At 54.9% G+C, this 26,633-nt stretch overlaps 1 protein-coding gene across 3 annotated transcripts in view; it reads right to left on the bottom strand.

Moving 5' to 3' along the window:
- LOC144719837 (pleckstrin homology domain-containing family H member 1-like) overlaps positions 1 to 26,633 on the bottom strand; it is a 45,874-nt gene that overhangs the window by 7,238 nt on the left and 12,003 nt on the right. For all 3 annotated transcript variants that reach the window (XM_078596074.1, XM_078596075.1, XM_078596076.1), the window contains 20 exons: positions 20,456 to 20,518; positions 15,016 to 15,171; positions 13,593 to 13,676; positions 13,406 to 13,475; positions 11,492 to 12,606; positions 10,993 to 11,083; positions 10,790 to 10,884; positions 9,459 to 9,702; positions 9,169 to 9,308; positions 8,258 to 8,368; positions 7,777 to 7,863; positions 6,616 to 6,774; positions 6,284 to 6,364; positions 5,607 to 5,795; positions 4,810 to 4,918; positions 3,970 to 4,082; positions 2,562 to 2,741; positions 1,633 to 1,730; positions 535 to 712; positions 78 to 233 (listed from right to left, as the gene is read on the bottom strand). In XM_078596074.1, the coding sequence (XP_078452200.1) occupies positions 78 to 233; positions 535 to 712; positions 1,633 to 1,730; positions 2,562 to 2,741; positions 3,970 to 4,082; positions 4,810 to 4,918; positions 5,607 to 5,795; positions 6,284 to 6,364; positions 6,616 to 6,774; positions 7,777 to 7,863; positions 8,258 to 8,368; positions 9,169 to 9,308; positions 9,459 to 9,702; positions 10,790 to 10,884; positions 10,993 to 11,083; positions 11,492 to 12,606; positions 13,406 to 13,475; positions 13,593 to 13,676; positions 15,016 to 15,171; positions 20,456 to 20,518 (3,519 nt within the window). The remainder of the gene's footprint in view (positions 1 to 77; positions 234 to 534; positions 713 to 1,632; positions 1,731 to 2,561; positions 2,742 to 3,969; positions 4,083 to 4,809; positions 4,919 to 5,606; positions 5,796 to 6,283; positions 6,365 to 6,615; positions 6,775 to 7,776; positions 7,864 to 8,257; positions 8,369 to 9,168; positions 9,309 to 9,458; positions 9,703 to 10,789; positions 10,885 to 10,992; positions 11,084 to 11,491; positions 12,607 to 13,405; positions 13,476 to 13,592; positions 13,677 to 15,015; positions 15,172 to 20,455; positions 20,519 to 26,633) is intronic.

The raw sequence follows: 26,633 nt of genomic DNA, 5'->3' as shown, positions 1-26,633 counted from the left end.
GAGTGCGCAAAGACTGAGGGGGGTTCAGGGTGCAGTGGGCACCGTTGACTGAGAGTGCGCAGGGGTGCAGTGGGAACCTTGACGGCGGCGTGCAGGCAGTGCAGGGTGCTGTGGCCAGACGGGTCGTCGATGTAGAGCGCGAACCCCGAGAGTCGCGAGTGCCGCACCCCGACAGCCGTCGCCAGCGTTGCCTCGAACTCCTCCACCGTCGAGGAGCCATCGAAGCCCACCACCTGCGGTGGACGGCAAGTAGTCAGCACCGCGCAACCGGCGGGACGCGTGGGCGGGCGGTGGCGCATGCCTGCGATCGGGTGCTTTGAAGGAAAGGGTTGGGCGGATCATGCAGGGGATTGCAAAACGCCTAAATCCAATTAACCTCGTTCACTGGAGTAGACATTTGCAAGATATGCAACAGAGTGAGACAAGATAAGAGAACTAGGAGAGTTAGGAGGGTGTGCGACGGGAGGAGAGAGGTAGGGGAGTGCGTGCAGAAGAGCAGAGTGAGCACGTGTCCCCCCGGGTAGAGCGCTCCACCTGGTAGGCACCGCTGGCGAGGTGCACGGGGATGCTGAAGGGCAGCGAGTGGTGGAAGGGGTTGCGCAGCAGCAGGGAGAGGATCTCGACGCGCGAGGGGCGCGCCACCCGGTCGCCCGCGCGCAGCGTCCGCTCCACGCACCGCCCGCAGTACGCCGCGTACTTGCCCACCTCTGACCTGCAAAGACAAAAGATCCCCACTATAGCCTTGTAACAGACTGCTGGGGCAAGTGCTGTTAAGCGAGCACCTATGAAAGCCGGCACGGCACGGCACGCGAGGGGGAGGGTGGCCAGCATGTATGTACGTTGAACTTCTTTCCCACGGTACGTAGCCAACCAAAGCTAATTGGAGGAGCGGGGGTAGGACAACAAATTAAACACAAAAAGCAGTTCTAAATAAATGAGAAGCATTCCGCCCCAGTGGTGATGGTCACACATCGCACCAGGTACTCATTTGAGGTTGAGTCATCACTGGTGTTGGCCGTGAGCGAGAATCGAACTCGAGTCGACGGGTTCATAGTGCAGCGCGCTAACCGCTACACACACGTGCATGTACACACACAGAGAGGTATGTACACATGCAGGTAGGTAAGCACACATACACTTGTATACATGTATGGTTAATTTAGATGTCAGGTGACAGGCTAGCCCTGCAGAAATGCTTGTTCTAACTCTATTCCTTTTGCACCAAACCTTAAACACGTAAGCCTGAATCCCAACTTTCAAACCGTGACACAAATCCCCATATAACCGACACATTAAAATCCAAACACTAAAACCCTGAACTTCTAAAAGCTCGATTAAAAACTCTAACCTCACAAAAATTTTTTTACAACAATTTAACCATTGTACCTCCAACCACAAACCCCCAAATCGAAATCCCAACTCTATTCCGCTGGCTTTATATTACCACCAACAAATATCTCGCTCAAAACATCAACCCTCGTTCTTCAACCCCCACATCCGCTCGGTCCCCAACCCTGAACACCTGAACACGTCATTCCTAAACTGCAACCCTAACCCAATAATCCGAGAACAAGAAAGCACGTGGCCCCCGTCGCGACTCCCCCTGTGGCATCTCGCTGTGGCCTTGCCCACCTGGGGTCGGCGTGCCGATGCAGGTGCTGCTTGAGGTACCACAGGAAGCGGTGCTGCGGCAGGAAGAGCGACACGGCCAGCGCCAGCAGCTGCCACGCCTGCGAAGCGGCATCGCCACATCAGCCACTTTCCCGCGTCAACCCATACCTGGTGCGCGAGTGTGTGCGTGTGCAATGTGTGTGTGGAGCGGCGGTGCAATGGTTAGCGCGCTGCACTACGAACACTGTTGACTCGAGTCCGATTCCCGCTCACGGCCAACACCAGTGACGATTATCGGAATCATTCATGGGCCTCTTCTAGGTCGACTCGGCCTCAAATGAGTACCTGGTGCAGTGTGTAAACATCGCTACTGGGGAGACAAAGACGGCCGGGCGTGGTGCTGGCCACCCACCCCCTCATGTGCCATGCCGTCTTTCAGAGGTGCACGCTAACAGCACTTGTCCCAACAGTCTGTCAAGGCTACACAGGGGATCTTTGTCTTGGTGGCAGTTGAGAGTGCTGAGCTACAAACCGAGGCGCCCGAGTTTGATCCATAGCCGTGTACACCCACGGTGGCCATCGGAATCACAATCTAAAGTTTCCTTTCGACTTCTGAGAGCATTTTGCACAAAATAAACAATTAGCCTCATCATGAAATTAGTCGTACCACTCACAATTAGTGGTAATTGTCCGTAAGCTGACTGCACATGTTTGTAAATATCAGAACAACGTGCCCAGGAGTTCCGTCACCCGCACCGCCACCGTGTGCGACACACATATGCGAACAGCGCGGTAGTCGAATACCGGAACCAAAGGTGGCCCGGTTGAGGTGTTCGCCACACCACTGCCTTGTGTGCCACACTGCTCTCATAGGTCCTCGCCAACATGCACCGGCTCCTGCATAGCCTCAAGAGGGTGAACGTGCGGGCGACTGTGTTTCGCGCATTTGCCTGCAGGAGCGAGTAGTGGTTGAGCGGTTGGCGCCGGCTCGTCTGCTTGATGAGTTGGCCGTACATCTCGTTGTGCAGCTCGGGGTGTGAGATGCACACTTGCAGCACGCTCTGTGCCAGCGACACGTGGTAGTCGATGGCGGGCGCGTCTATCAGCACGTTAATGAACAGCTGGCACGACTGGCGTACAAGCGCACACACGCACGCAACGACGACGACGCAACAAACACAATGGGAAGAAGCGGCGTTAGTTAGGCGTGAGCCCCCTGCGTTACGGCAATGTCAGTGTTTACATTCACAAAGGCTTCACAATTCTCTTTCATTTTGCTCCACTTGTCCATCTGCCATAAACCTATTTACTAAGTTAATAACAATCGGTTACTTCAACTTATTAAATCGTTTCCTGTATGTGTGTAGAATTTTTTTTCGCTTTCGGTAAATACATTGACTCGTGCTGGTAAACAAAGATTGCTGTATTTACGATCCATGCTTACCCACAAATAAGTTAATCGAATGAATGAGAGAGAACAAACAAGACAGGTAATATAAACACAACCGTGCAAAATGAAAAAAATACAATCAACTGTTGAATCCAACCTTAACCCAGAATCATCGCAATTGAATCGTATCGGGAGGTGGGGGGGTTGTGTAAGTGAAAACCACTGTATGCCGACTATTTTCTGTGTAATAAAACACGTTGCTATATTATTCTTATCTAGATTTTATTGATTTCAGCAACAAGGGCCCAATGAGCTGCTCATCTCTATTTTCATGGGCATCCTGCACCGGTACAGATGTTGTTAAGTAGAGATCCTAGTTCCACAAGTAATGGGTTTTATATGTGTGCTTCATCTGTTACAGGAATAAGGAAGCGTTCAAAAGCACAAAAATAAAAAAAAACGACTACATTATTTTTATTTACAAAATTAAATTAACTACAAAATTTAAATTTTACAAAGCAAACACAAACTATTTAACTATTTTTCTTTTACCAGGCAAGGCCCACTGAGCGTTTTCGCTCTTTCTCAGAAGCAACCTGGCCACAAATAATAGCTCAACGAAGTGGCTTATCATGTAGAAATTTATAGCAGCCAAATACTCTAAATGCACGTAGATTCTAAATGTGGAGGGAAAACCCAGAGCATCCCACAGAAAAATCCAAGCGACTACGGGCAGAAAGACACGCAAACTACAAATAAACAGGCAGGCGTCGGTGTCCGGATCGAACCCATGACCTCCTGTAAGCCAGGTGAGGTAGCTAACATCTCGCCACCGTGGCACCCCCAACGCAATCGGTGACCGTGAACCCCAAGTACAATCTAAACACATCGGAATGCAATGTAACACAGGTTATGAAAGTTAAACCACGGACGAACGCTGGGGTAAGGGGCCTGCGCGCGCGGGGTACCTTGAACAGCTTGACGGCCTCGGTGTGCAGCGCCTGTGAGGGCAGCGTGGTGAGCGGCCGGGCGATGCCCTCCTTGCTGAAGCACAGCGTCGGGTGCTGCCACAGCAGCGAGCCTGCAGGGCACACAGGCGCAACGAGAAAAGCATCCGCCGACACAAGAACACAAGTGAAGGAAAAATCATTCGTTTGCACGGGATTCTCTAGCACTCTCCATCGCGTGTTCGCTTTCAAAAGTATGCTTTAAAACTCAAACATTGGATTCACCAGGTAAAGCACTTTGAGCTGTAAGCTCTTCTTTAGAGGGAATCTGGCAACACATGATGGCTCATGGAAGTGGCTTACATTATCACGTGGGAATTTATAGTAGCGGCCAAATAACTGCGATATAAATGCGTTTACATGCGAGCAGACATCCAATTTTTTCTCTGTTTGGCGTCTGCTAAGTATGGGGCAACCCTTTGACCAATGTGGCTGGTTTTCAATCGGGTACATTCCAAAAAACAACATAACTTTAAACCGCAGCAGATTCGTTGACGTAGGATCATCTTTACTCGAGTTATCGTGCCATACCCCCACCGCACACATTACGGAGGAGAAACGCATCCAAGATGAGTTGGAAGGCGTTAAAATAATTCCCAAACTGTGCATGCATCATGTGGTGGCCACAGACAGAGCCGAAGTGAAACTCGTTTCATCGGTAGAATAAACACGACGGCGTGTGAGCTGCGAAAGTTTATCGGTGGAAAAGAAGTGGCGAGCGAGCGGCGTTTGTGAGCGGTGCACGTTTGCGAAATTAGAGCGGGGGAGTGAGCGGCGAGCGTCGGTGAGTGGACGGCGTACTCGGGTCTCCATCCATGTCCATCAGCTGGCCGACGAGCTGCTCGTACTCCGTGCCCACTTTCCCGCTCGTGCTCCCCGCGGCCACCGTCAGGTGGTACAGCCACGTGTCCTAGACGCGCGCACGCACACATATCACGCAGCACGCCGTGTGGGTACGCGAGCTCCGCCCCCTTGCTCCGCTGTGGCTACCCTGCGGTGCTCACTCACGCCGCCGCCCACAGAGAGCGCCAAATCAATCGTGGAAGCTTGCGCTCACTCGGGCGAAATCACCTGGGATGGCATTGCAGCATTGTGTGCGCTCGCTCACGTGAGGTTATCTCAAGTGTCGGGGCTCACGAAGGTGAGGGGTCACCTGGGACGGTTCTACATTATGGGTGCTCACACAGATGACATCGCCTGTTCGTACGCTACAGCACTGCGGCTGCTCACACAGGTGAGGGTCAACTGCAATGGCTATCTATCACTATGGAAGCATCTACAGGTAAGGGGTCAATGACGGCTCACACAGTCAAGGTCACCTGGGTTGCTTCTTTACCACCAATGAAGCTCACGCAAGTGAGATCACCTGTTGCGGCACCGTAGCATCACGGCCGCTCACACAGGTGAGGCTGCTTGTGGTGCTACTGGAGGGAATGAACGTGTTCACTCTGGGGCCACGCGCGCTGGTGACGCTGTGTACCAATTGCTGCACCATTCCGCGCCGCACTACACCGCACCACGCCGCACCACTTTGCACCACTCCGCAACGCACCACAACCGTAACACTCCACAACAGACTATCCCACACAGCGCCGCACCTTCTCGTGCCGGCCGGCGATGAGCAGGTACGTGGGGCCCTGGTCGCGCGGCTGCACGCACAGCGTGAGGTGCGGGGGGGCGGCCACGCTGCGCCGCGCCGACGTCACCTCGTAGTCCTCGTCCGAGTCGCACGAGCGGTCCACCTCCTCCACGCGCGCACCGCGCACGTTCAGCTGCCCCAGGGGCATCTGTCGGGGCGAGGGTTGGGCGGGCGGCGTGAGCACAGGTTGCACGTCACGCGCGCCACGTCCGCATCACGCCTCCCGTGGCTCGTTAGTAACGCTGGCTTGTTATCGAAAGCGAAACAAAATACATAAAATAATTAACCACAAAGTGGAGACACGGTGTTCCTTTCCCAGGCTGTGTTCTTTCCGCTGCGAATGAAGCGGTGCCAAATCTTAACAAGAACCCCCGTGGCCAATTTCTATGCCGGTCCACACACTGGGGTCTTCACACATCATCATCCCGCGCATATCAATATGCTCTCAGAAGTTCGGCTACCAGAATGTGTTATTAAACGTACGTTACGGACATAACAGCACGTAGTAGCATTAAAATAAATAGTAAATTGACTCGCCGACTTTCTTTAATTAAACCTAAAACAACTGCTTCTGGAAAGTATACTGAAGGCTTTCAAGTTATTCTTCTTCGAGCCAGCTTGCTGGTGGACACACACCTTGTCCTCCTGGCTGCGGAAGTAGTAGAAGACTTTCCCGACGAGAGCGCACCATACCCGCTTGGAGTAGCCATGCTTCACCTGTGGCGGGGGGGGGGGGGGAGGACGTAGCAAACGCAGCCCAGAGAATGACAGCAGAGATGTACACAACATAGAGAGGGGGCAACACGGAGTTCGACTGAGATAGTTGAGAAAGGAGATATTCAACCGACGCCACGGTGGCGTCAAATGTTATCTCCCTCGCCCGGTATGTACAAGGGTCGTGGGTTCGATCCCGTGTGCGACACCAGGCTCAACGCGGACACGTGTTCTGGGCGTGTGCGCGCGCGCACCTTGGTGAGCCAGCCGTGCGCGCAGGGCTTGAGGTGCGGCCACACGAGGCCCGGGCGGGCGGCCTGCACGTGCAGCACGGCGTGCAGCGCGCGCACCCACTCCTCCAGCAGGTTGGGCGAGTCGGCCGCCAGGAACATCACGCGTTTCTCCGTCACCAGCTGCGCGGAAAAGAAAAAAAAACACGGCAGCGGCGGCTCGAACCGCGTTGATATCGGCCGTGACGTCGAGGGAAGATGGCGGCAGACAGCCACGAGGGAGGAAACGCGCCACCGAGAGAACGGCCGTCGCAGAGATGGTGACATTCCCCCGTCACCCGATTTTATTCCAACCAAGTTATCGGCACAATCAATTGGTGGTTGGGTGGGGGGGGACGGTCGTAGAGAGTCAGAGGAGAAAACGCGCGCGGGTGGACATCCCACGCAGACGTGGAGGGAATCGTCGCAAACGACCGTGAGAGGTTGAAATGCGTTAATTAGGGAGGCCTTCACACAGCAGTGGATAGAGCATGGTTGTTGATGATGCTATCAGCGTGATTTCCATAAACAACTTGATCTATTGAGAATTGTTGTAGAAACAGTGCATCATGCCATGTTAGAGAATGGTCGGTGGAAGGAGCTACAACAGCACTCCAGAAATGCCTTCAAGTGACTCTCAATTCACACACACAGTAGGGGGCGCACTTTCCCACATTCAAACCGATATCTGTAAGTGCTCGGGGGGTGGAAATTATCCAAACTAAATACAAAGCGAAATTTAACATAATTTTTCTCCGTGCAATAATTGCCGACCGTACCGAGACCATCATCAACTCGATACACTTGGCAACCCGGCTTTTGATCTCTGGTGGCTCAAGCCCAGACTTGATGCTGGCACCTCGGTGGCGTAGGCTCGAAGCCTCCGACACATGAGCCACCTGACCACCCCCGCATCTCTATTCTGAAGGGGCCGTCGGGTGGCACAGGTTTGCCGGACTGAACGGCGGAAGGCAGAGGTCGCAAACGGGTTTTGATTCCTTACCCGTACCCGGCTGCACCAGGGTCGCAAATGGGTACCCGTACCCGTACCCGGCCGGGTACGGCTAGCCGGGTATTGGGTAGGGTACGGGTATCGGGTACCCGGTTGCGACCTCTGGCGGAAGGAAGAGACTCGGGGGTCCTCACCTGCATCATTTGAGCTTCGTCGCCACGAACCACGCGGCAGCACGCGTTCAGCTCGACCTGCCCCTGGGGCTTCCTGATGACGTCGCTCTGCAAGATTTCAAGGGTCGAAGGGCGGAGGGGGGGAGAGGGCAGTCATTAGGTCCCCAGTTAACGGTGACAAACACCCAGCCAACCTTGAGGGATGGGATGCATGGCATCACCGTAGCGCACACGAGGACACTGTGATTGAGCAGAGCTAAGGGGGTCTTCTCTCTCTCTTCCCATCAGCACAAAGTTGTGCCAATGAGACAAAAAAAAGAGAAATAATACGATCAAGATTGTGAAATTGAGACAAAAACACATTTAATTCCAGGCTTCAGAGCAGCATTACACAGTTGATTCACGCACTGCACTTTAATCCCTGTGAGTTAAAAGTTCGACTCCCAGACGTGGACAATATTCGTGGTATCCGGGAACAGCGGCCTGGGGACGGGTGTCTCACCGGGGATTTGTAGTAGAGCAGCTCCCCGCCCCGCAGCACAAACCAGCGGCGCTTCCATGCGGGCACCTGTCCGCCAAGCTTGAGCAGATAGCCTGACTTCTCCAGGGTTTCCTGCCAACGCACGTCAAGAACTCCCTTTATACACCCAGGGAAGCGACACCGAGTCTCAAGCCTTTCTTGCAGGAAGGTCCCGCAATGGGGCACGTTGGGCCACTGCCGGAATTTATGTTTGTGCACGCCGGAGGAAACCAGCGGGCCCCAGAGAAAACCCCACGCTTATAAGCGGGCGGCACTCTCAATTCTTTAGAAACTTGCTGTACCGCCATCTCCTGGGACAACGTAGAATTCCTTCAGGATGCAAATTCTCGCACAGACGCGGCGATCTCTGCATGATCCACCAACCCTTACCCCCACCCCCCTCCCCCCCAAGGCAGGATGCTACAGGCGTGCGGCGCCGCATGCGTACCCTACGAATGGCTGCTCAGTTCAGAAGGCGGCCAAGCGACACGTACGTCAAGCACCGGGCTTTATATCGCGAGAGGATCTGGGATCAGGAAGCGGAATCTAAACGGTGCTGGCTCGGTGCTCTAATAACGCCAACATCTATTCATCGAGTGGCATAGCTATCGAGTGTGCAGGTGATGCAACTGCACCAAGGACTCACCGGCGCTGGGCTAACAGGAGAGAGGGAAATCAGAGAGGAGGCCCAATTTAATTCCTTGCAGCAAAGCCCAAGCCAACTACGCTACCCTACTGCATCCATTGTTTAAACTTTCAGCTCTCAACTGATCTCTTGCGCTCCCAAAAACATCCCGACTACGCGACAGGCATCACATCACGAAACTCTCGCACTGCGGTGTCACCGAAACGGCGAATGCCGATGCTGTAACTGCACAAGCGGGGGAGCTTACAGCACGCGCGCTGTCCGAAGATCGCGCCGAGCAGGTCTTGAGCAACTTGTGCTCCGGCTCCGAGTGGTCGCTGTCGGCCCAGCAGGCGTCCGGCGGGATCGCGTAGTCGCTTTCCGACGATATCGACGACATCGACACGCCTGCTCGCAACGCACGCACGACGCACGCACGGCACCACATGAGCCGCGCAACGACGCCAACCCGGCAGAGATACGATCCGTCGTAGGCAAGCACGAGAGTAAGGATTTCAAGAAATCAGCGGAAGCAACGGAGCAATCTGTAGGCCTCACCTCTCTTGACGGCGCGGGGGCTGCCAGGGCCGCTGCCCTTGCGAGCGGCGGCCGTCGAGGGCTGTGCGGCCACGGTGGGGGTTTGCGGTGGGAGGGGCGGGGGTCCGGGCGGTGGCGCCGGCGGTGCCGACGATGGAGGCTCGGAGGCCGAGGCGCGGGAGCTGGCGCACGACGAAGAGCCGTCCTCGTCCGAGCACGAGGCCCGCTCGGGCGACAGTGGTGACGCGCTCAACTCCGTCGCTTTCTGGAGCACGCGAAGCGGGAGGGGCGGCAGAACAATGTCGCACTGGCCACAACGGTGTAGAAGGCTGCCTGTGACGCGGGGCAGCTTCGTGTTGCGGACAGGGTAAGCCTTGCACGTAAGAGTGGATCTGTATCGTCATAGAGGTGAGCACGGTTGGCTACGTACAGTGCGAAAGAAGTTCAACTTACATACATACGTACATGTGACAATGCATCGATTCCTCAGTGAAAAATCGATGCCATTGCTCGCAGCATGCGCATCGAATCGTGCGCGTCATGCAAATTATATATTAATGCTAAATATAGGCTCACGGAGAGTACGGCAACATACAAATAAGGCAGGATTATCATTTTAATAATAAAAAATTATATCGTGAATGCTAGACAAAGATTAACCTGCTCTTGAATCGATGGGGGAACGGGAGTGAATCATGATGCGCACACTGCACTGTAAACTCGTCGCCCTCAGTTCGAATCCCGGCCATGGAGACCATCAGCAGCATGTGGTACCTGAACCTGTCGCGAGCCTACACCTGGTCCACTCAGCAATAAATGAATACCTCATGCGGTGTGTGCAAGCAAAGGCACGGGGGAGACTAAGTTTGCAGGGGGTGGTGCTGAACATGCAACCCACCTTATGGGCTGTACCGACGTTAATAGGTATTTGTGAACAACACTCAACACTCATCCGAGTCTTGATGGCTTAATGAGGGACTTTTGTCTTTGAGGAAGGATCCGAGTAGGAGACTTCTAAACTATTGTGTAAGCGATGAATTGGGCACGACACGGCTGCTCATGAACATATTTCGTTTTTAAGATTTTGCCACTAGATGGCAGACGTATCACGTGGTAAAACTATGGGGGGGTACCCTTGCACACCTGCACATTAGAATAGTGGTACGATGTAATAAATTGTTTGTAATCTCACGACACGTGACATTTATACAACACTGCAATACGGCCACAACTGTACGAATCACGGAAACCATTTGAAATTGCGCGGCAACATTTAAACAGATGTTGGGCCCTGTTCACTGCGGGAGTGCCGATAGTGCAGGGCCGTGTGCTCTGCAGATGGTGCCGCTCACCCCCTTGAGCATGGCGTACACGGGGGCTGTGACGCTGTTGTAGATGAAGTTCCTGAACGGGTTCGACGACGCCCAGGCCACTGGGCTTGACACGGCTGTGGAGAGAGAGCGAGAGGATTGTACGACAGGCGACAGGCAAAAGGGGGGCAGCAGATTATCGAGGCCAACAAGCGCCGTCGCCCGTGCCGGACAAACAGACTCACCCCGACCCGCTGGGACCACGGACTCCGCACCAGCGCTCCCTGATCCTGACATCCTCAGGCCGGACTTGGCAATGGCATAAATGCGGCTCTCCTGTCGACAAAGCAATACATTCATTTTTTTAATGAATAACAATATATATTTAGACTGCCATGACTAAGTGAGTGATGTAAATTCGAATTATGTTCTAGAAAGGCTACACAGGTGAAATTTGGTAAAAACAAAAATCTAAAACCGGCATTTTTGTAATTATGGACACTACATTTTTCACAATATTTTATTTAATTTCCGTATAACTAGGCCCATAAAAGTATCTGGTGGTGTTGGAAGTTTGCCGAATCCAAACATGAAACCTTGTTTATAACACCAACATTTTTCTGGTACTTGTTTTTGGCGAGTGCAGCCCTAAACACCGATAACAAATGGGCTGCGAGAAGTGGTCGTCGGTCGTAAATCAAATACAAAAATGTTGCGGAACACGCCGCACGTAAGAAACTGTACCCAAGATGGCAGGCGATGGAGCGGTGGCGTTGGTGGTGCCGGGGTGCTCGCCACCTGCCCCACCACCGCCACGCCCTCCCCGTCGTCGGTCTCCATGCCGTCGCTCTCCTCCTCCCTCTGCGTCTCCGCCGTGCAGCGGCCGTCGCCGTTTTCATCGGCGACCGTCTCTCCCTCTGTGTCGTCGTCGTCCTCGTCGTCCTCCTCATCCGTGTCAATCTCGGTCTCGAAGCGAGCGCGGATGGGCGGTTGGCTGCGGATGTGACGTCTGAGCGCGAACTCTGACCTGCGCTCCGCCGAGTCTTCGTCCGTTCCGCACGCTCGCTGCGCGATCCCCTCCGCGGCCGCGCGCACCTTGGGGAGCGTCGTGCACACGGGGCGGGTGTCCTGATGCGGACGGCGCGAGATGCCGCCGTCCTTGTCGCCGTGGCGTTGGCCGTCGCGGCCGTCGTCGGCGTTTCCCGTTGTGCTCTCCGAGCCCGCGTCGCACACCGAGTTCGAGTTGGCCGGGCCCGATGTGGGGCCGCAGGCGGAGTTCGAAGAGGAGGAGAACGAAGAGAAAGATGACGACGAGAAGGAGGGCGGAGTGAGGCTCAGCGCAGACACGCGGCTCGGAGACAGCTCCAACGCGGCGGCATCACCGTCGCTCGCACCCCCGAAGCCCGCAAGCGCAGGACCAGCTGCGCTTGCTGGGGTCGGGGTGGCGTCCCTTACGGTGGCGATGGGCTGTGGAGGAAAGGCCGGGCTAAGAGGCGGCACAGGAGGAGCGGTGCACGGCCTCCGGGGTGGGCTGGACGCCGCTACGCCCGCCGCTCGCGCGTAGGGCCGCAACTGCTCCCGCGTCTCTGGCGCCACGAGCGTCTGCTCCGCTTGGCGCACGACGACGCCGCCGTCGTCGTGGGCGGGGTGGCGGAAGCGAGGCTCCCAGGCGCTTGTCACCGACGCCCGGCCCGGACTCTGGCCGCTGGCGCTCGGCAAGAACGACCTCGACTCTGACACCGCCAATTCCACCGAGTCGGCGTTTCTGCGCGGTTCGCCCGATTCGGCGTCCGCGTCATCGTCGCCGTCTATGTCGTCGTCCCCATCTTCCTCCATCATCGCTAGCAGCGTCTTTGTGGCTGTGAGAGAGAATGCGGAGTTCGAAGAGGAGGAGAACGAGGGGTTCACCACCACCCACGTGGCACCCCATTTGAGCAGCTCCTCATGGTCACAAACACAACTGATAAATGAACCCCTCCCCCTTACTTGAAAATGCTTGAATTTTTCATTGCACGTGAAGTTGATCAACATTTAATTTGTGGTCTGATTTGTTATTGTTTTTTAAGTGATAGATTTATACATTGAAAAAAGGTTTCTTTTAGGCTCATCCATGGACTTGTGGCTTTCGAACCCCCCCCCCCCTCTCATCTCACTCTACTGGCCTCCAAAAGTTATCTGCTCCAGCAACGAAGATCTTCTGTTATAACATCAAGACGTCCTTTGCTCAATGTGAGGTCATTCCTTCTGTCTATAATTACCTCCCACTATCCTTGCACTGTAGCCGCGCTGGAAGAACCCCTACTTGTATTAGTCCAGGCTTAAGAGCTTCGATCTTGATGCCTTCTCTAAAAGCGGTCTTCACATACAAGCAGACAACACCGAATTTAACTCCCTTTTCCTCTCTGCCCTACACCCTTCTCCCCTCTCGCTGCCTCCCATACGCACGACCATACTGTCGAAAATCCGTCAATGTGCTCACATCCCCCCCCTGTTTGTCCAGGGCATGGAGACGTGTTCACAATCACGCGGACCATAAACTCGAATAGCAGTCTACAGCAATGACGCTTTCAACACGTGGGACAAACGGTCGCTTTGACCGTGCGCGTGATGCGGCGCGTGATGCCACTCCCAAGACAAGGGGGCCTCTGCAACACTTACCCTGCAGGCTCTGAATCTGCTCCTGCTGCTTCTGATTGGCTGCCCTCAGGGCTTGATTCTCAAACTCCAGCTGAGAGAGAGGAGGAGGAGGAAACAAAAAATAGAAAATATTTTAGCACAACGAGAGTCGGCAAAGACGCTGACCCCTCGGCATCGCCGCGAGCGCCGTGGCCTCCGTGCCTCTCACCTCGCGTAGCTTCAGCGTCACCCACTCCTTAATTTTCGCGGCTTTCTCTTCGATCATTTTGGTCTCCTGAGCTCGGATTTGCTTCTGTTGAGGCGGAGGGGTGGGGAGGGGGTGCGGAACGAAAACCGACGAGGAATCAGAACCTCATGCCATCAGGTTTCAAGCAACGCTCACTTGGTTTACATTCAGTCGCAGGATAAATAACTCATTTGATTTCATATTCATTCTCATCAGATGAGGAGTTTATAAGTTTCCAACACGGAACTGTTCCTCTTTAAACAGCCACGACCAGAATCTCGTGATGTTAGTCACATGTTGGGTGTTGTAGTTAAGAGTAGCATCCTGATCAGAACCATCTGCAATCGGACGAAATCCATCAGGTGCAGGTGGTTTTGATCTGAAATGGATTCACTGCAGCCTAAATGCAATAGTTTGAACAAAATGTAGAGGTTGCATTAACTTGTATCGCTCAAATACATTTTGTTCAAATACGTTTTATTCATGCGATGCAATTTGGATTTGAATACCTGGCACACTAAATTTTGAACAAAAAAAGTGAGCTGTTCATCTGTAAGATGAGGTCACGTGCAGTAGCGTAACGAGGCCATCAACTTTAGCCGATACACAGAGAGGGTGACTTCAAAGGGCCCATCACCCATGTGGTCACGTCCGACCAACACTCTGGTGGAGCCTGGATAAGAATAGGCCACAACAACTGTCACCAGGCATTGTGAGCCCCGGCAGAGGGAGCAGGGTGAAAGGGCGAAGTTCACGCGGAGGGTAACACGTTCACACCTGGAGGTGGCGCTTAGCACCCCCGTGGTGCAGAGGTCGCAAACGGGTTTTGATTCCTTACCCGTACCCGGCCGCACCAGGGTGGCAAACGGGTACCCGTACTCTACCCGATACCTGGCTACCCGTACCCGGCCGGGTATTGGGTAGGGTACGGGTACCCGTTTGCGACCTCTGGGATGAAGCCATGTTGCAGGCGCGGGTGGGTTGATTCTAGGAACTTGAATTGTGAGAAGAGACAAGACGTTGGGAAATGAGTGACAAACGGTGACTCACCAGTGACTCACGGCCTACCCGTACCCGTACCCGGCCGCACCAGGGTCGCAAATAGGTACCGGTACCCGTACCCTACCCGAAATGAGTGACAAACGGTTACTCACCAGTGACTCACGGCCTACCCGTACCCGGCCGCACCAGGGTCGCAAACGGGTACCCGTACCCGGCTGGGTACGGGTAGCCGGGTATCGGGTAGGGTACGGGTATCGGGTACCCGATTGCGACCTCTGCCGTGGTGTCACACCAAGCATCAGATGGGGACGAAGGTGTGCGTGCGCAAGTGCGCGACACGGGGGGGGGTGGGGGGGGGCCACACATGCGTAACTGCGAGGTGAAGGTGTGCGGGAGATCGTGCCTGCTGGTGCAGGTCGCTCTCCAGGCCGGCGAGGGCGATCTCCTTCTGGTGGAGGAGGTCGAGCAGCGAGGGGCAGCGAGGGCAGGGCCCGTCTCCCCTCCCTCCCGAGTGCGAGGGCGACGACGTGGCTCTCAGTTTCTCCTCGAGCACCCGCACCTGACGGCCACGGGCACGCACACTCGCTCGCTCGGGACGGCGTACACGGGAGGTGGCCGGGTGGCTCCGAGGTCAGGGCATTCGTGGTTCGAAGCGGAGTTTCAGACGCCGGTGATTACGTCGGAATTTTAAGCGTCGCACATCGATGGTCTCGGCCAGGTCACCGATGACTGAACGAAAGATTCCGTCACATTAGCATTTGGTTATTCATTATTTCGGTAAATTCCAGCTGAGAATGTGAAAACAGCAGTGTGGCTGCCATGCGATGAACTTTTTTTTTCCCGTAGAAAGCTGGAAATGACCAGTGCCCCTCCGTCGACTGTGTCGACAAAAGAAAGACGTTTTGAGAAGGGACCTCCGAAGCGTTTCTAGGAACCCTTCTTCCGCGGGCCGTTCCCTAGAATGCGCACAGCCGGGCCCCGACCTCACGCATCGTCCCGACGGCGTCACCCCCAACAGCAGAGTCAGGTGTTACAATTGTGGAAAAAGATGAAGCAAAGGGAGCACCACACAGGCACAGTAGTAGACACTGAGAGGGGAGGGCTAAAGACACACAGGGGGAGACAATGGAGGCTGTGGGAAGGGGTGAGCCCAGAGGGGGGGGGGGGACAGGCTCGCGCATGTTTGCACGCTCGAGTGTGTACACACACGGAGAAAGAGGAGAGACCCCCCTTCCCCCCCTCGGCAGCCTTCCGGCTCCCCCTCCCGTCCACGGTTTAAGCAAACAAAAAGCTTGCTCCGTGCTGAAGCGCGGCTAAGTGCTGGGATTACAAACACGGAGCACGCATCTGTAAGCCCGGGCCATTTTCTGGGCCAGGAGAAGCAGACAAACGGCCGCTAATTGTTTTGTCTCCTCCTCTCAAGAGTGCGGCGGAGCTCTTTTCATTCGCTCGAGCGGCCCGTGGGGCTGAGGCCCGTGGGGCTGAGGGCCGTGGGGCCGTGGGGCCGAGGGCCGTGGGGCCGAGGGCCGTGGGGCCGAGAACCGTTGCGCATTCTTGTTTTCTCCCGAAAAAAAAAAATCGCCGACAAAGCCGTGCGTTTGTCTCGCTCAGAAACGCACAGAGCTCTTCCTGTGCCAAAACCAACAGCTGATCAATATATATATCTCTTTTTTAATCCCCATCAGCTGAAAAGAAACATGTCTTGTGAGAATTTGAGTTTTGAAGTATTTTTTGTTTGAAATGTACTGTAAACATGTTTCTTATTGAAGCTGCTTTCATCCAACTGTTGACCGTTGGTGGCAGCCAGCCCCCACCCCTGACTCCCACATCCTCTCCCCGACCCCCAAAATCCTCTGGGACCATCCTGAGCTTTGCAAGAGAAGTTTTTTTTTTACGCCAAACAAAGCTTGGGGGGCGGGCGGTGGGGAAGGGCATGGAGGGGGGGTTCTCGTGCTCCCATCCCAAGCGCAGCTGTGATTAAGTCACCTTGCTGACGAGTGCGACATTTCACACTTTTGGTTTTGCCAGCAGGAGTCCGAGCGGCCGCAACCAAGCCCGACGGGCAGCCTGCGTAGCATGCGTAGCCGCCATTGAGCGGTGACAGAGCGAGGGGGTTGGTGGATCGTGCGGGATCCGGGGAAACTCACAAACTCGTCCGTCTATAAGGCGGCCCAGAAGGTGGCAGTGGAGCAGGTGGGTCGTTGATCCTGCCTGGGTGAACGTTTTGAGTGTCATCCTCTTATGATGAGCGAGTTTTGTTCTAACACTGTGTTCCATATTTACAATTGCTTTAAATGGAGTTGGGCAAACATCCCAACGTACCGAGTCTGGAGACGTTGAGTAACTCTCCTGGATAGGTACGTACAGTGAGAACTGACAGTTTAATGTAGTACATCATCATCAATATGATCATCATCATTGTTACGTGTCCTCATGGAGCTCACCCCATCTTGGCATACCGTGAGACTGAACGTGAGTTGGATGGATACAAAATAAAATGGAGATGGCAAATAAAGGCAGATGATGCGACGTAGAAAATCTCACAAGCGATGTGGGAAGAGGAAAACGGGCACAACAAAATGCAAAACAAACGGAAACGCGCTGTGAATAGCACGCACCCAGACCCCGGCAGGCGGCACCGTCCGCGGAGTTGAAAACACGCGGCGCGGGATTAAGATGCCTTGGAGGCAGGATATCTCCCACACCTCCTCGATGCACAGCCGATTTCAGAGGCGCGGGGGAGACTCGTTACATTATCGTTCCTGTTTAAATACGTACGCCACAAAATGGAACTTGCTAGATGTGTGCGAAAGCCAAATTGCTCAAACAACTTTTAATCATGAACGCCGCTGCAGGGTCACCCAGGGTTCGTATTTGTGCCATCGTCGTCCTGATCTTTGTGGCAACTGTTGCGGCGTTACTTTTCGGTCGGGTGGGCCGAGCGAGGCTGTGTTTGGTGTCCCCGATGTGCAAAGAGCAGTTGGGGGGGGGCTTAGGGCAATCGAGAGCCGAAAAGCGTCGCAGGCTTTCACGGCGCCGCCACAACAACAACGCGCGCGGGAGTTATGTGCACAACGCGCATCATCAAAGCCAAAGAACCCCCCCCCCCACCGTGTGGCCCACACAGGCTGGGGGGGTAGTTCTGTTAGCGAGTGTCTATGGAGGCCCGCAGGGCGGACGAGGGAGTGGTGTGGTCACAATTACTCGCGGCCACGTTCGTCTCCACGCTGCTGAAGTTGTTGACGCGCCGCAGCAGCGACTCGTTTGAGGGCCGAGGCGGCCGCATTGAGGCTCAGAACTCCGGTTTCGGTGATCACGGCTGTTGTTCGCCACGGCCAGGATGAATCCCACTCAGGTTTCCGGGTTCATCGCCCGGTGAGCTAACCGCTATGCTACCGGTCCGAGCGCAAACACCACATACACACACACAGACGCGCGGACGCACGCACGCAGGCACGCTAGTTCGCGCTCACCATTTTTTTCGGCAAGAAGGCGCCAAAATGGAGGGGAAAAATATCAATCCATTTAAGTATGAAAGGAATGCCCCCCCCACCACCACCACCACCCCCCCCTCCCACCACCCCCCCCCCCTCGGATAAAAATAAAATGGGTAAAACCTGTTGGTAACAGAATAGAACATCATCGCCCGACTGCAGCCTGCGTGAGCAGCAGCCCTGTGAAGGCGGCAGTCGGCACAAAACGAGGACCGCACAAACGACGACGGGGGACGATGTGAGGTTTGGTTGGGGGCTAGGAATGAGGCTGGGGGAGGGGGGAGACCTGATTTTGAGCCCGCAAAGAAAGATGAAGATCCCTCCGTATAGCCTCAACAGACTGCTGGGGCAAGTGCTGTCAGCGAGTGGCGTCTGTGACGGCTGGCGAGGAGTACGAGCAGATGGTGTGGCCAGCGCCACTTCTAACCCCCTTCGTCCCCACAATGCCGGTGTTCACACGAAGCATCAGGTAATCCGTTATGGCCGAGATGACCTAGGGGAGGTCCCAGGACCGATTCAAATATCAATGAAGTTGGCCATGGCTGGGAATCGGAATTCGGGTTTCTGGGTCCTGGGTCAGTAGCGCAGTGCGCGAACCACTACCCCTCCCCCACTGACACACTCTCCCACACGGACAGGCTCATGGACACACGCACACAGATTTACCGGTATTTCCAGGTGCAGTTTGATGGCTAAATTGAGGGTTTGCTTGTGGGAAGTTTTCAATATTTTTTCCCTTCCTCTTCCAGTTTTTCTGCATTGTTGTGAGCGATCTTAAGGGTTAGCAGCGCTCCTTCCGCGGAACGGTTTAACGCCCGTTTCGGAGAACCGAGACCGTGACTTTCGCAGCCTGGGTTCGAGTCCCAGCTAAAGTAAAGCAAAAAACAATAACCCACTTATTAAACGCAATTCTTACTCTCATCAAATTGGGTTAAGCAGATTATTTTTCTGGAACATCCATTGTACGGGATTGGGTCACGAAAACCACACGAAAGGTTAATGGAATATAGATTTCATATCCTGACTGCAATTGTCAAAAATCATGAGCCCGGACAGTGACGATTCAGTGAGTTTTGGACGGGGGAGGGGATTGTAAGAGTGGCTAATCTCGGCACAAAAGCACCCCACTCTCTCAGAGAGACACCTGCTGGCCTGCTTCATGTGTTAAGCGCCGCCAATCTATGAGCGCCTGGAATACTGACAGAGAGGGGCAGAGCGGTGGCGCGGTGGTTCGCGTGCTGCTCTACGAACCTGGCCAACCTGAGTTAGGTTTAATATAAGAATAGGTTAGACCCATTCTGGCAACAATACAGGTTCTAGATTTGAAGCTTTCGTGACTGCAAGGATTCATATTCTTAGGTTTTTTCGGTAAAGTCACATAGGTAAAAATTTAAAATTTTAATTAATAAAAGTAAAATAAAAATAAAATAAAAATCATTTTTTATTTTACTTTTATTTTCACCTACGTGACTTTACCGGAAAAACCTAAGAATAACAAAACAAGTGTGAAGATGTTAAAACACCAAACCAAAACCTTTCGCTAGGAATCATGTCTGCATTAACCACATCTACTTGTGGTGAACATGCAAACAAAAAAAAGACATGTTCTGATAGTATATGCATTGTCTTTGAAACTTTACAGCAGTCCCTCGGTGTGCCGCTCACACCCCCAACTCCCTCGCCAACCTGCCCTCGCCAGCGTGGTGAGTTGCGTTGAAAACGACCCCTACGGCCGATTGACAACGGGCTGCACTCCGCGCAACAAAGGTCGGCCGCAATGCACGGGAGAGACGTGGGGTAGTGGGGAAGGTGGGAGCGAGCGAGCGGTGATGTGGGGGAGGGGCAGTGAGTTTCTGGCACCATTGTGAGTTCACCACCCCCCCCTAGCCCCCCCCTTCCACTCCCAAAGACTCCAGTTAAACATTCACAACCGCGAGCGTGGTTGTGGGGTGCGGTAGCCGCTGATCGACTCCCCTTCATACGCGAGCAGCCTGCCGTGTCCACGTGAAGTGTTCACGTGATGGAGGGGATGCCCTGTGACCACGTGAAGTGTTCACGCGACGGTGAGGATAGGGGATGCCCAGTGACCACGTGCAGTGTTCATGCGACAGTGAGGATAGGAGATGCCCTGTGACAACGTGAAGTGTTCACGCGACAGTGAGGATAGGGGATGCCCAGTGTCCACGTGAAGTGTTCACGCGACAGTGGGGATAGGGGATGCCCTGTGACCACGTGAAGTGTTCACGCGATGGAGGGGATGCCCAGTGTCCACGTGAAGTGTTCACGTGATGGAAGGGATGCCCTGTGACCACGTGAAGTGTTCACGCGACGGAGGGGATGTCGCCTCACCTGCTGCTCTGCTTCGTCGGCGCGGCGGTCGGCCTCCAGCACGCGTCGATCCAGCTCCCCCATCTGCACGCACGCACACACAGAACACAACGACATTTATAATCCTCACCAATATCATCATCATTCGTCATCTCTCCACTGTTGCATTAAGGTATCTTCAAGGCATCGGCTTCCTTCGTTGTCACGCCATGGTAACAGGCCATCTAGTTCGCGCTCACGAGCCGGTCTCATCGCTCCATCTCCACAATCGACGTCCTTCCAAGCGTGTTTTCCCTTCTATGACTGCCACTCCACCGGAATCAGAATCATCAGAATCTTGATTTAGACTGGAAGAATCGACACTGTCGCAGGTCTCGACCACCGGTCATCATCGTGGATGATAATGATAATAATCCATTGCCGGATGAAGGAATCTCCCGCATTGGTCATTGTGGATGTTTAAATACACTGAGCCCCGCTGCTCAGTGTGGGTGTAAGTTTGGGGGGGGGGGGGAGGGGGGCAAGACCGCTTCACATATCACTCGCCGTTCATGTCAGTCGAGGCTGGGAATTCAACTTCACATCGCGAGTTTTGGAGGGCAGCAAGTGCGCAAGCCGCTGTGCCTGCGGCGTCTAATAGATGTGAACGCGCATTCTGAGCTCGTGACGAAGGGGGGGGATTTTTAGTTCTAAAAAGAAAGAGGAAGTTAGGGATGGAGAGGTACGGGAGAGGAGAGAACGTGTGTATATGCACGGACACAGTTTCGGGCATAATTTGAAATCCGTGGGAAAAACGCAGAATCCACGAGCATCGTCGTAACACGCTTTGGTCGCGCTTCCATTCACCACGCAAATCCGTTCCAACCCCAAAGGCGCCGTGCATCTAAATGCCGAGTTGGGACCACAGTCGATGCTTTCAAATGCCAGTGACGCCACAGGCGTGAAGGGAACTGCGAGGAGCGAGGTTTTTTTTACAGTTATAATCCTACCCACGGATTAAAAAAAAAAAGTGCTGTGTTCTCACGACACCGATGGATAATTCTCGCTCATCATCGCCCGACGGCAGCCTCCCGTGAGAAGTGCGCTCTGCAGCGAGCGGCACTCCCTGTGCCCAGCGACGGCCTTTCTCCTCCCCCTATTTTTTCTGCGGCCACACACTGGTCTGCCATCGCGTGCCAAGGCCCGATGGGCTCTCGTTCCAGGAACGGTTACACTTGCAGACAGAGAGGGCTTCAGTTGTGTGTTCGAGAAATCCGCCACCGCCACCACTTAACCAACTCCCCACAAAGAGAAACCAAAATAAAAAAAATTCCCCACCCTCCCCCACCCAAACCATTCACCTCTCCAACCACGACGCTTCATCCCAGCCTCCCTCCTCTCCTCTCTCCGCGAGACTGTTTTGGAATGTTTTTGGTTCATGAAGCTCTGTCAAGAGCACGCACAAGAATGCTCGGTATTGCAGGTGAGCTCCCCGGGAAGGCGAGCGCAAGACCCTTCCCTCTTCCCGTCTGAGCCACTCCCCGGCTTCACGCAGTGGCGCACAGACGTACGCACGCACGCAGGCAAGCACGCGCCCGCGCGTGTGCGTGCACGCTGGGAAAACATCACACGGGGCCACGGCGGCAATAAAGGGCCCAGCCCCTCTAACCCTTCGCTCAGACGAGGGACCACACACGCAGGCCAGGTGTCCCCCCCCCTCCCCGTTGGGAAGGCGTGCGCTCACACAAACGTGTTTGTGTCGCGCTCGAAGAGGCCCAGGCACACGCGTGTGCGAAGGCGCAGAGACGCGCAAAGGAGCCGACGGTGACCTCTGTGTAACGCGCACACGCCGCGCGCAATGCGCGTACGCCCACACTCTCGCGTTTCCCTTACCCGGAGCCTCGTCAAAGCAACACAGCGGCCAAACGCGAAGACGAGTCGCAAAGCGAGCAAAGAGGTGACGAGGACGGGAGGGTGGGAACCGACACCCGGAACATCAACGTTGCGCTCCGCTGCGCCCGGGCCAAGCTCTCGCACGGGGAGGCATCTCCACCCAAATCCTCCGCTCCCCGACTCCACGCCATCGCGTTCCAGGAGATTGTTTTTTTTTTGTTAGAGCGTTGAGCTCATCCCACGAGCAGAGTCCAAATCCGCAGAGGAATCCATGGCAACGTCGCTGGAGAGCCGGCACGGGTCGAGGTCGACATGGGCGAAGCAGAGGAGGGGTGGCTTACGGCGCGGCGGGGACACGGTGCGGACAGACGATGTCTGGGGACGGGCGATGACATTTTTTGTTGGTTTTGGCGGCAGCGTGGTGGTGGTGTGCACCGCGCTCTCTCCGCTGGTGGGTCCAATGAGATGGCAGGGCCCTGCCCGGTTGCCGGGCCATGCCAGAGCACCATGGGAAATTCATATCGACACCCTCGGACGGAATTTAAATTAGAAAAAACTCAACACGTGCGAGACGTATCGAGTTGTTGATATATATTCGTAATATATTACCACCGAGATGAAACGTGAAAATGCGGAGGAATTGTAGGATCTCCCCTATTTGTGCTTTACGAGGCCCCAAGAGCTGAACTCTGCCCTATTCAATCCCCCGCCACCATCCCGCCGTAGGGTTCAGGCATGCGGGCGGCGGTGTTAATCATTGGAAGCTGGCCTTAAGCGGAAAACCTGCTGTGAAAGCACGGCTTTTTTTGTGTGTGTGTGTGCAAGGATGGAGGAGGGTGCACGTGGCGGGGGAGTGCCCTGTAAATTATGCGTTCGCAGCCAACGCTCAAGTTTGCGTCTCCGCTCCGACACCCACAATTCCAGAGCCGCGACTCACACGACTATGTGCGGGTTATTAATTAATTATTATTGTTTAAAGCACGAGGCAGCTGAACGGCCCCTCCGGTCTCCTCCGCTGCAGGTAGACACGGGGGAGCAGCTGCAAATGGGCACGGAGACGACACCCAACTTCGCTGGCGCCGGCAACATGAACCCAGGCACGATGCGGTGGCGGCGGGGGGGCACGTTGTGGTGGGGGGGGGTGTGCCCCCTTCTCCTCGGTCATCAGCAACAGACACGCACAATGCAGGAGGGGTTCGCGGGCGGATCTCTCAAGGAGCTGTGTCGTTGTGGGGCTGGATTCAGCGGTGGGCGGGCGGGCGAGCGCAGCCCCGGGCTGGGCTCATTGGGATGCACAAACAATCATTCGGTTGTGCACAGCAGGAAGCCGTTTTAATGCGGCCGGCGTGGGAAACGTGGGAGTCCTGTGTGGGGGGAGGTGGTGGAGAGTCGTGGATGAGGATTACGCCTCCCTTTGGTGGGGGAGCGGATCACTCGCATGGCTACCCCGGTCATTTGTGGACTCGATTTCGCGATTCCAGCACTCCACCCCCCACCCCCACTCCACCCCCCCCACTCCACTCCCCCCACTCCCCCCCCAATCCACCCCCACTCCACCCCCCCCCCACTCCACCACCCCTGCCCCCCCGGAGCATTGGCAACTACCACCCGGCCGACCGGCACGCGGAAAACCCATATCAAGGTTTAGCCGCTCGCCCTGTCATTTGGGAAAAACCTCTCAAAATTAAAATAATTGCAGCAAGAGACCTGCCTCTCTCCCCGCCCGCCACCAAAACCGCACCATCATTAAGAGGATGCAGACCCAGCGCCGCGCCATGGCATGCTCCCCCGCGAGCTTTCATCTTCATGGCTGCGAGCGAGCACGCCTGACTGAGCATCCCACAGCGCACCAGCGGAACCTTCCGCCCCGCGCTGCCGGCGGGCTCACCCGCTCACCCGCTCACCCGCCCGCCCGCCCGCTCACCCCGCTCTCCCAACTCGCCCTCTCGCTAACCCGCCTGCTAAACGACTCGTCCTCTCGGTTGCTCACCCTCTCACCCTCTCACACCCTTTCACTCGCCTCCCAACCCGCTCACCCACTCATCCTCTCACCCACTCGTCATCTCAACCACTAAACCTCTCGACCACTCACTCTCCCACCCTGCACACTCTGTCGCCCGCTCTCCCCCCAGCCCAACAGGACCACATGGCCCTGCAAGGAATCCGTGCCGGGGAACGGCAGTGCCACGCTACGCCCTCCCCTTAACCGCCTGGTGCCGTTGGCATACCGAGCCTGAGCCGAAGCCACATTTGCTACTAAAGGGATTCGCGAGCCAAGTCGGTGCCCGGAGACTCGGCCGCGTGGCACCCAGCGCTCTTGGGTCCAGCAGGATGCTACCGTTCGCCACGCGTCGCCAGCCTCCCAGTTATTACCGCATTAGCACGTGCGGCCTGCGGCGGGGGCCAGCGCCGCAGACTGCCTGTGACACAGAGAAAGAGAATGTGTGGGTGTGTGTGCGTGTGCAAGCGTGTTAGAGTGTTTTGTTAATGTGTAGGTCAGTGGTTTGTGCTTTGGACTATGATCCGAGCGAAAGGGGGGGTTTGATTCCCGGCCACGGATGACATCAGCGGTAAGCGGTAACGGAACCTGCCCAGCTTATGTTGACTAAGCCTTAAATTCATATCTGGCGAGGTCTGTGTGCCCAGCGGTGCCGTATCGACCAGACAGAGGGAACACTTCCCACCACACCATCCCTTCGAAAGTGCGAATAGAATCTGCCACTATGGTGTCTACGTCTATGCAGGAGATATTTGACTTCGTTCGTGTTAAGGATTCCACACTCAGGGTCGGGCATTACTTCTGCTCTTCAACCGTTTATAACACGTGGATGAGAAAACAGGACATCGACAAAGAAAATAGAACAAAAGCTGAGAAGTGTGCAAGAAAGTGAGGGGAGGAAGACGCTTAGAATTACACAGAGAGACAGCGCAGGGAACACATGGACCCGATAACGTCACGTTGAGAGTTCGACGCATCACCTCAACCGTTGTTAAGAAAAGCCAAGTGGGGTTTGGGCAGCAGATGTCGCGAGAAGGGACGTTGGCCAGAGGTCGACGCTCACCACAGTAGCGGCCAAAAGGAAGAACTTGAAACCGGAGAGAGAACATCTACCGCGGAGATGGAGCGATGAAATCCGCTCGTGCGTTACATCGCAAGAATGTGACAGATGGAGACAACCTTGTGGGGGGAGGGGGGTGGGGGAGTGGGGGGGGGGGCTTCATCCGACAGTGGCTAGATCGTGGCTGACGATTACTGGTTTTTACCACTGCATGGATCGGAGTCCGTAAACGCCGCTGCTGCTGCTGCTGTTGTTGTTTTTGAGACACAAAAGAGGGCGCCGCCTTCCTGTAAGTCACTGCACCCCCTCCTCTCTCCAGAGAGAAAGGCTGGAACCCAATTAGGTCCCCCACCAAAATAAAACGCGTTTCCGAATTTGAAACGAGCGTTAAATGCCGTCCAATTCGGGCACCGCATTTGGCGGCATGTTAACGCTCGTTGACAACAAATGAAACGCGTGCCGTGGCCGCTACAATGGACGGCTTCCCAAGGCGTATCGTCACAACCGGATCGCACGTGCGGCAACTGCAAGTGACGGATTGTTCACAGAGGTGGCCATCCTGAAAGTAGATGACGAAGCAGAGAAAAGCAAAATCGTAGAATTGAGATGGGGAGAAAAAATGTAAACAATCCCAAGCGAGATGATTTTCCCACCCTGCATCACCGGAAGAGAGAGTCGTTTAAAATCTGTGCGCTCGCTTTGAACATTTTTTCGTGACCAAATGAAAATGCGCAGGATGCACCGTGCCAGTTGCTGTGTTGAGAATGCTCGCATCTGTCTCTTGCCAAGTGTCGGGTGACCTCGGGGGAGAGAAAGACAAACACGGTGGACACACGCGGCCCGTGGCTTCAGCGTTGGACACGGCTCCCAAACACGATGCTAGATTAGCGGGACACGAAAACCCCCACACTCACGGACCAGCACGAGGCCACTTCACTCAACTGGCAGCTTCAGCACACGCGGTCGATTTTGTTTTTCCAATCCGAAGCAGCCAGAGTGTCTCATTGCTCGCATGCAGTGTGGGCCAGCACTCACGGCTGTCTAGAGCCAGCGCTGGAGTTTCCACATTGACATGGGTGGTGCAGTGGTGAAAATTGTGCCTCACCAGCGAGCAGAACCCGGGGATTCGATTCCAAACTTGGATTGCCTTCCTGCATGGAGTTTATATGTTCTCCTATTCTGCACGAGTTTGCTTCGGGGTCTCTGGTTACCTTCCATAGATACCAGTTCTGTTTCGTCTCGTTTCAAACATCTCGTTTGTGTTGTAA

The sequence above is a fragment of the Lampetra planeri genome, chromosome 7 (assembly GCF_965212315.1).
Source record: "Lampetra planeri chromosome 7, kcLamPlan1.2.h2, whole genome shotgun sequence".
Taxonomy (NCBI): domain Eukaryota; kingdom Metazoa; phylum Chordata; class Hyperoartia; order Petromyzontiformes; family Petromyzontidae; genus Lampetra; species Lampetra planeri.
This window is presented reverse-complemented; position numbering and strand designations above follow the sequence as displayed.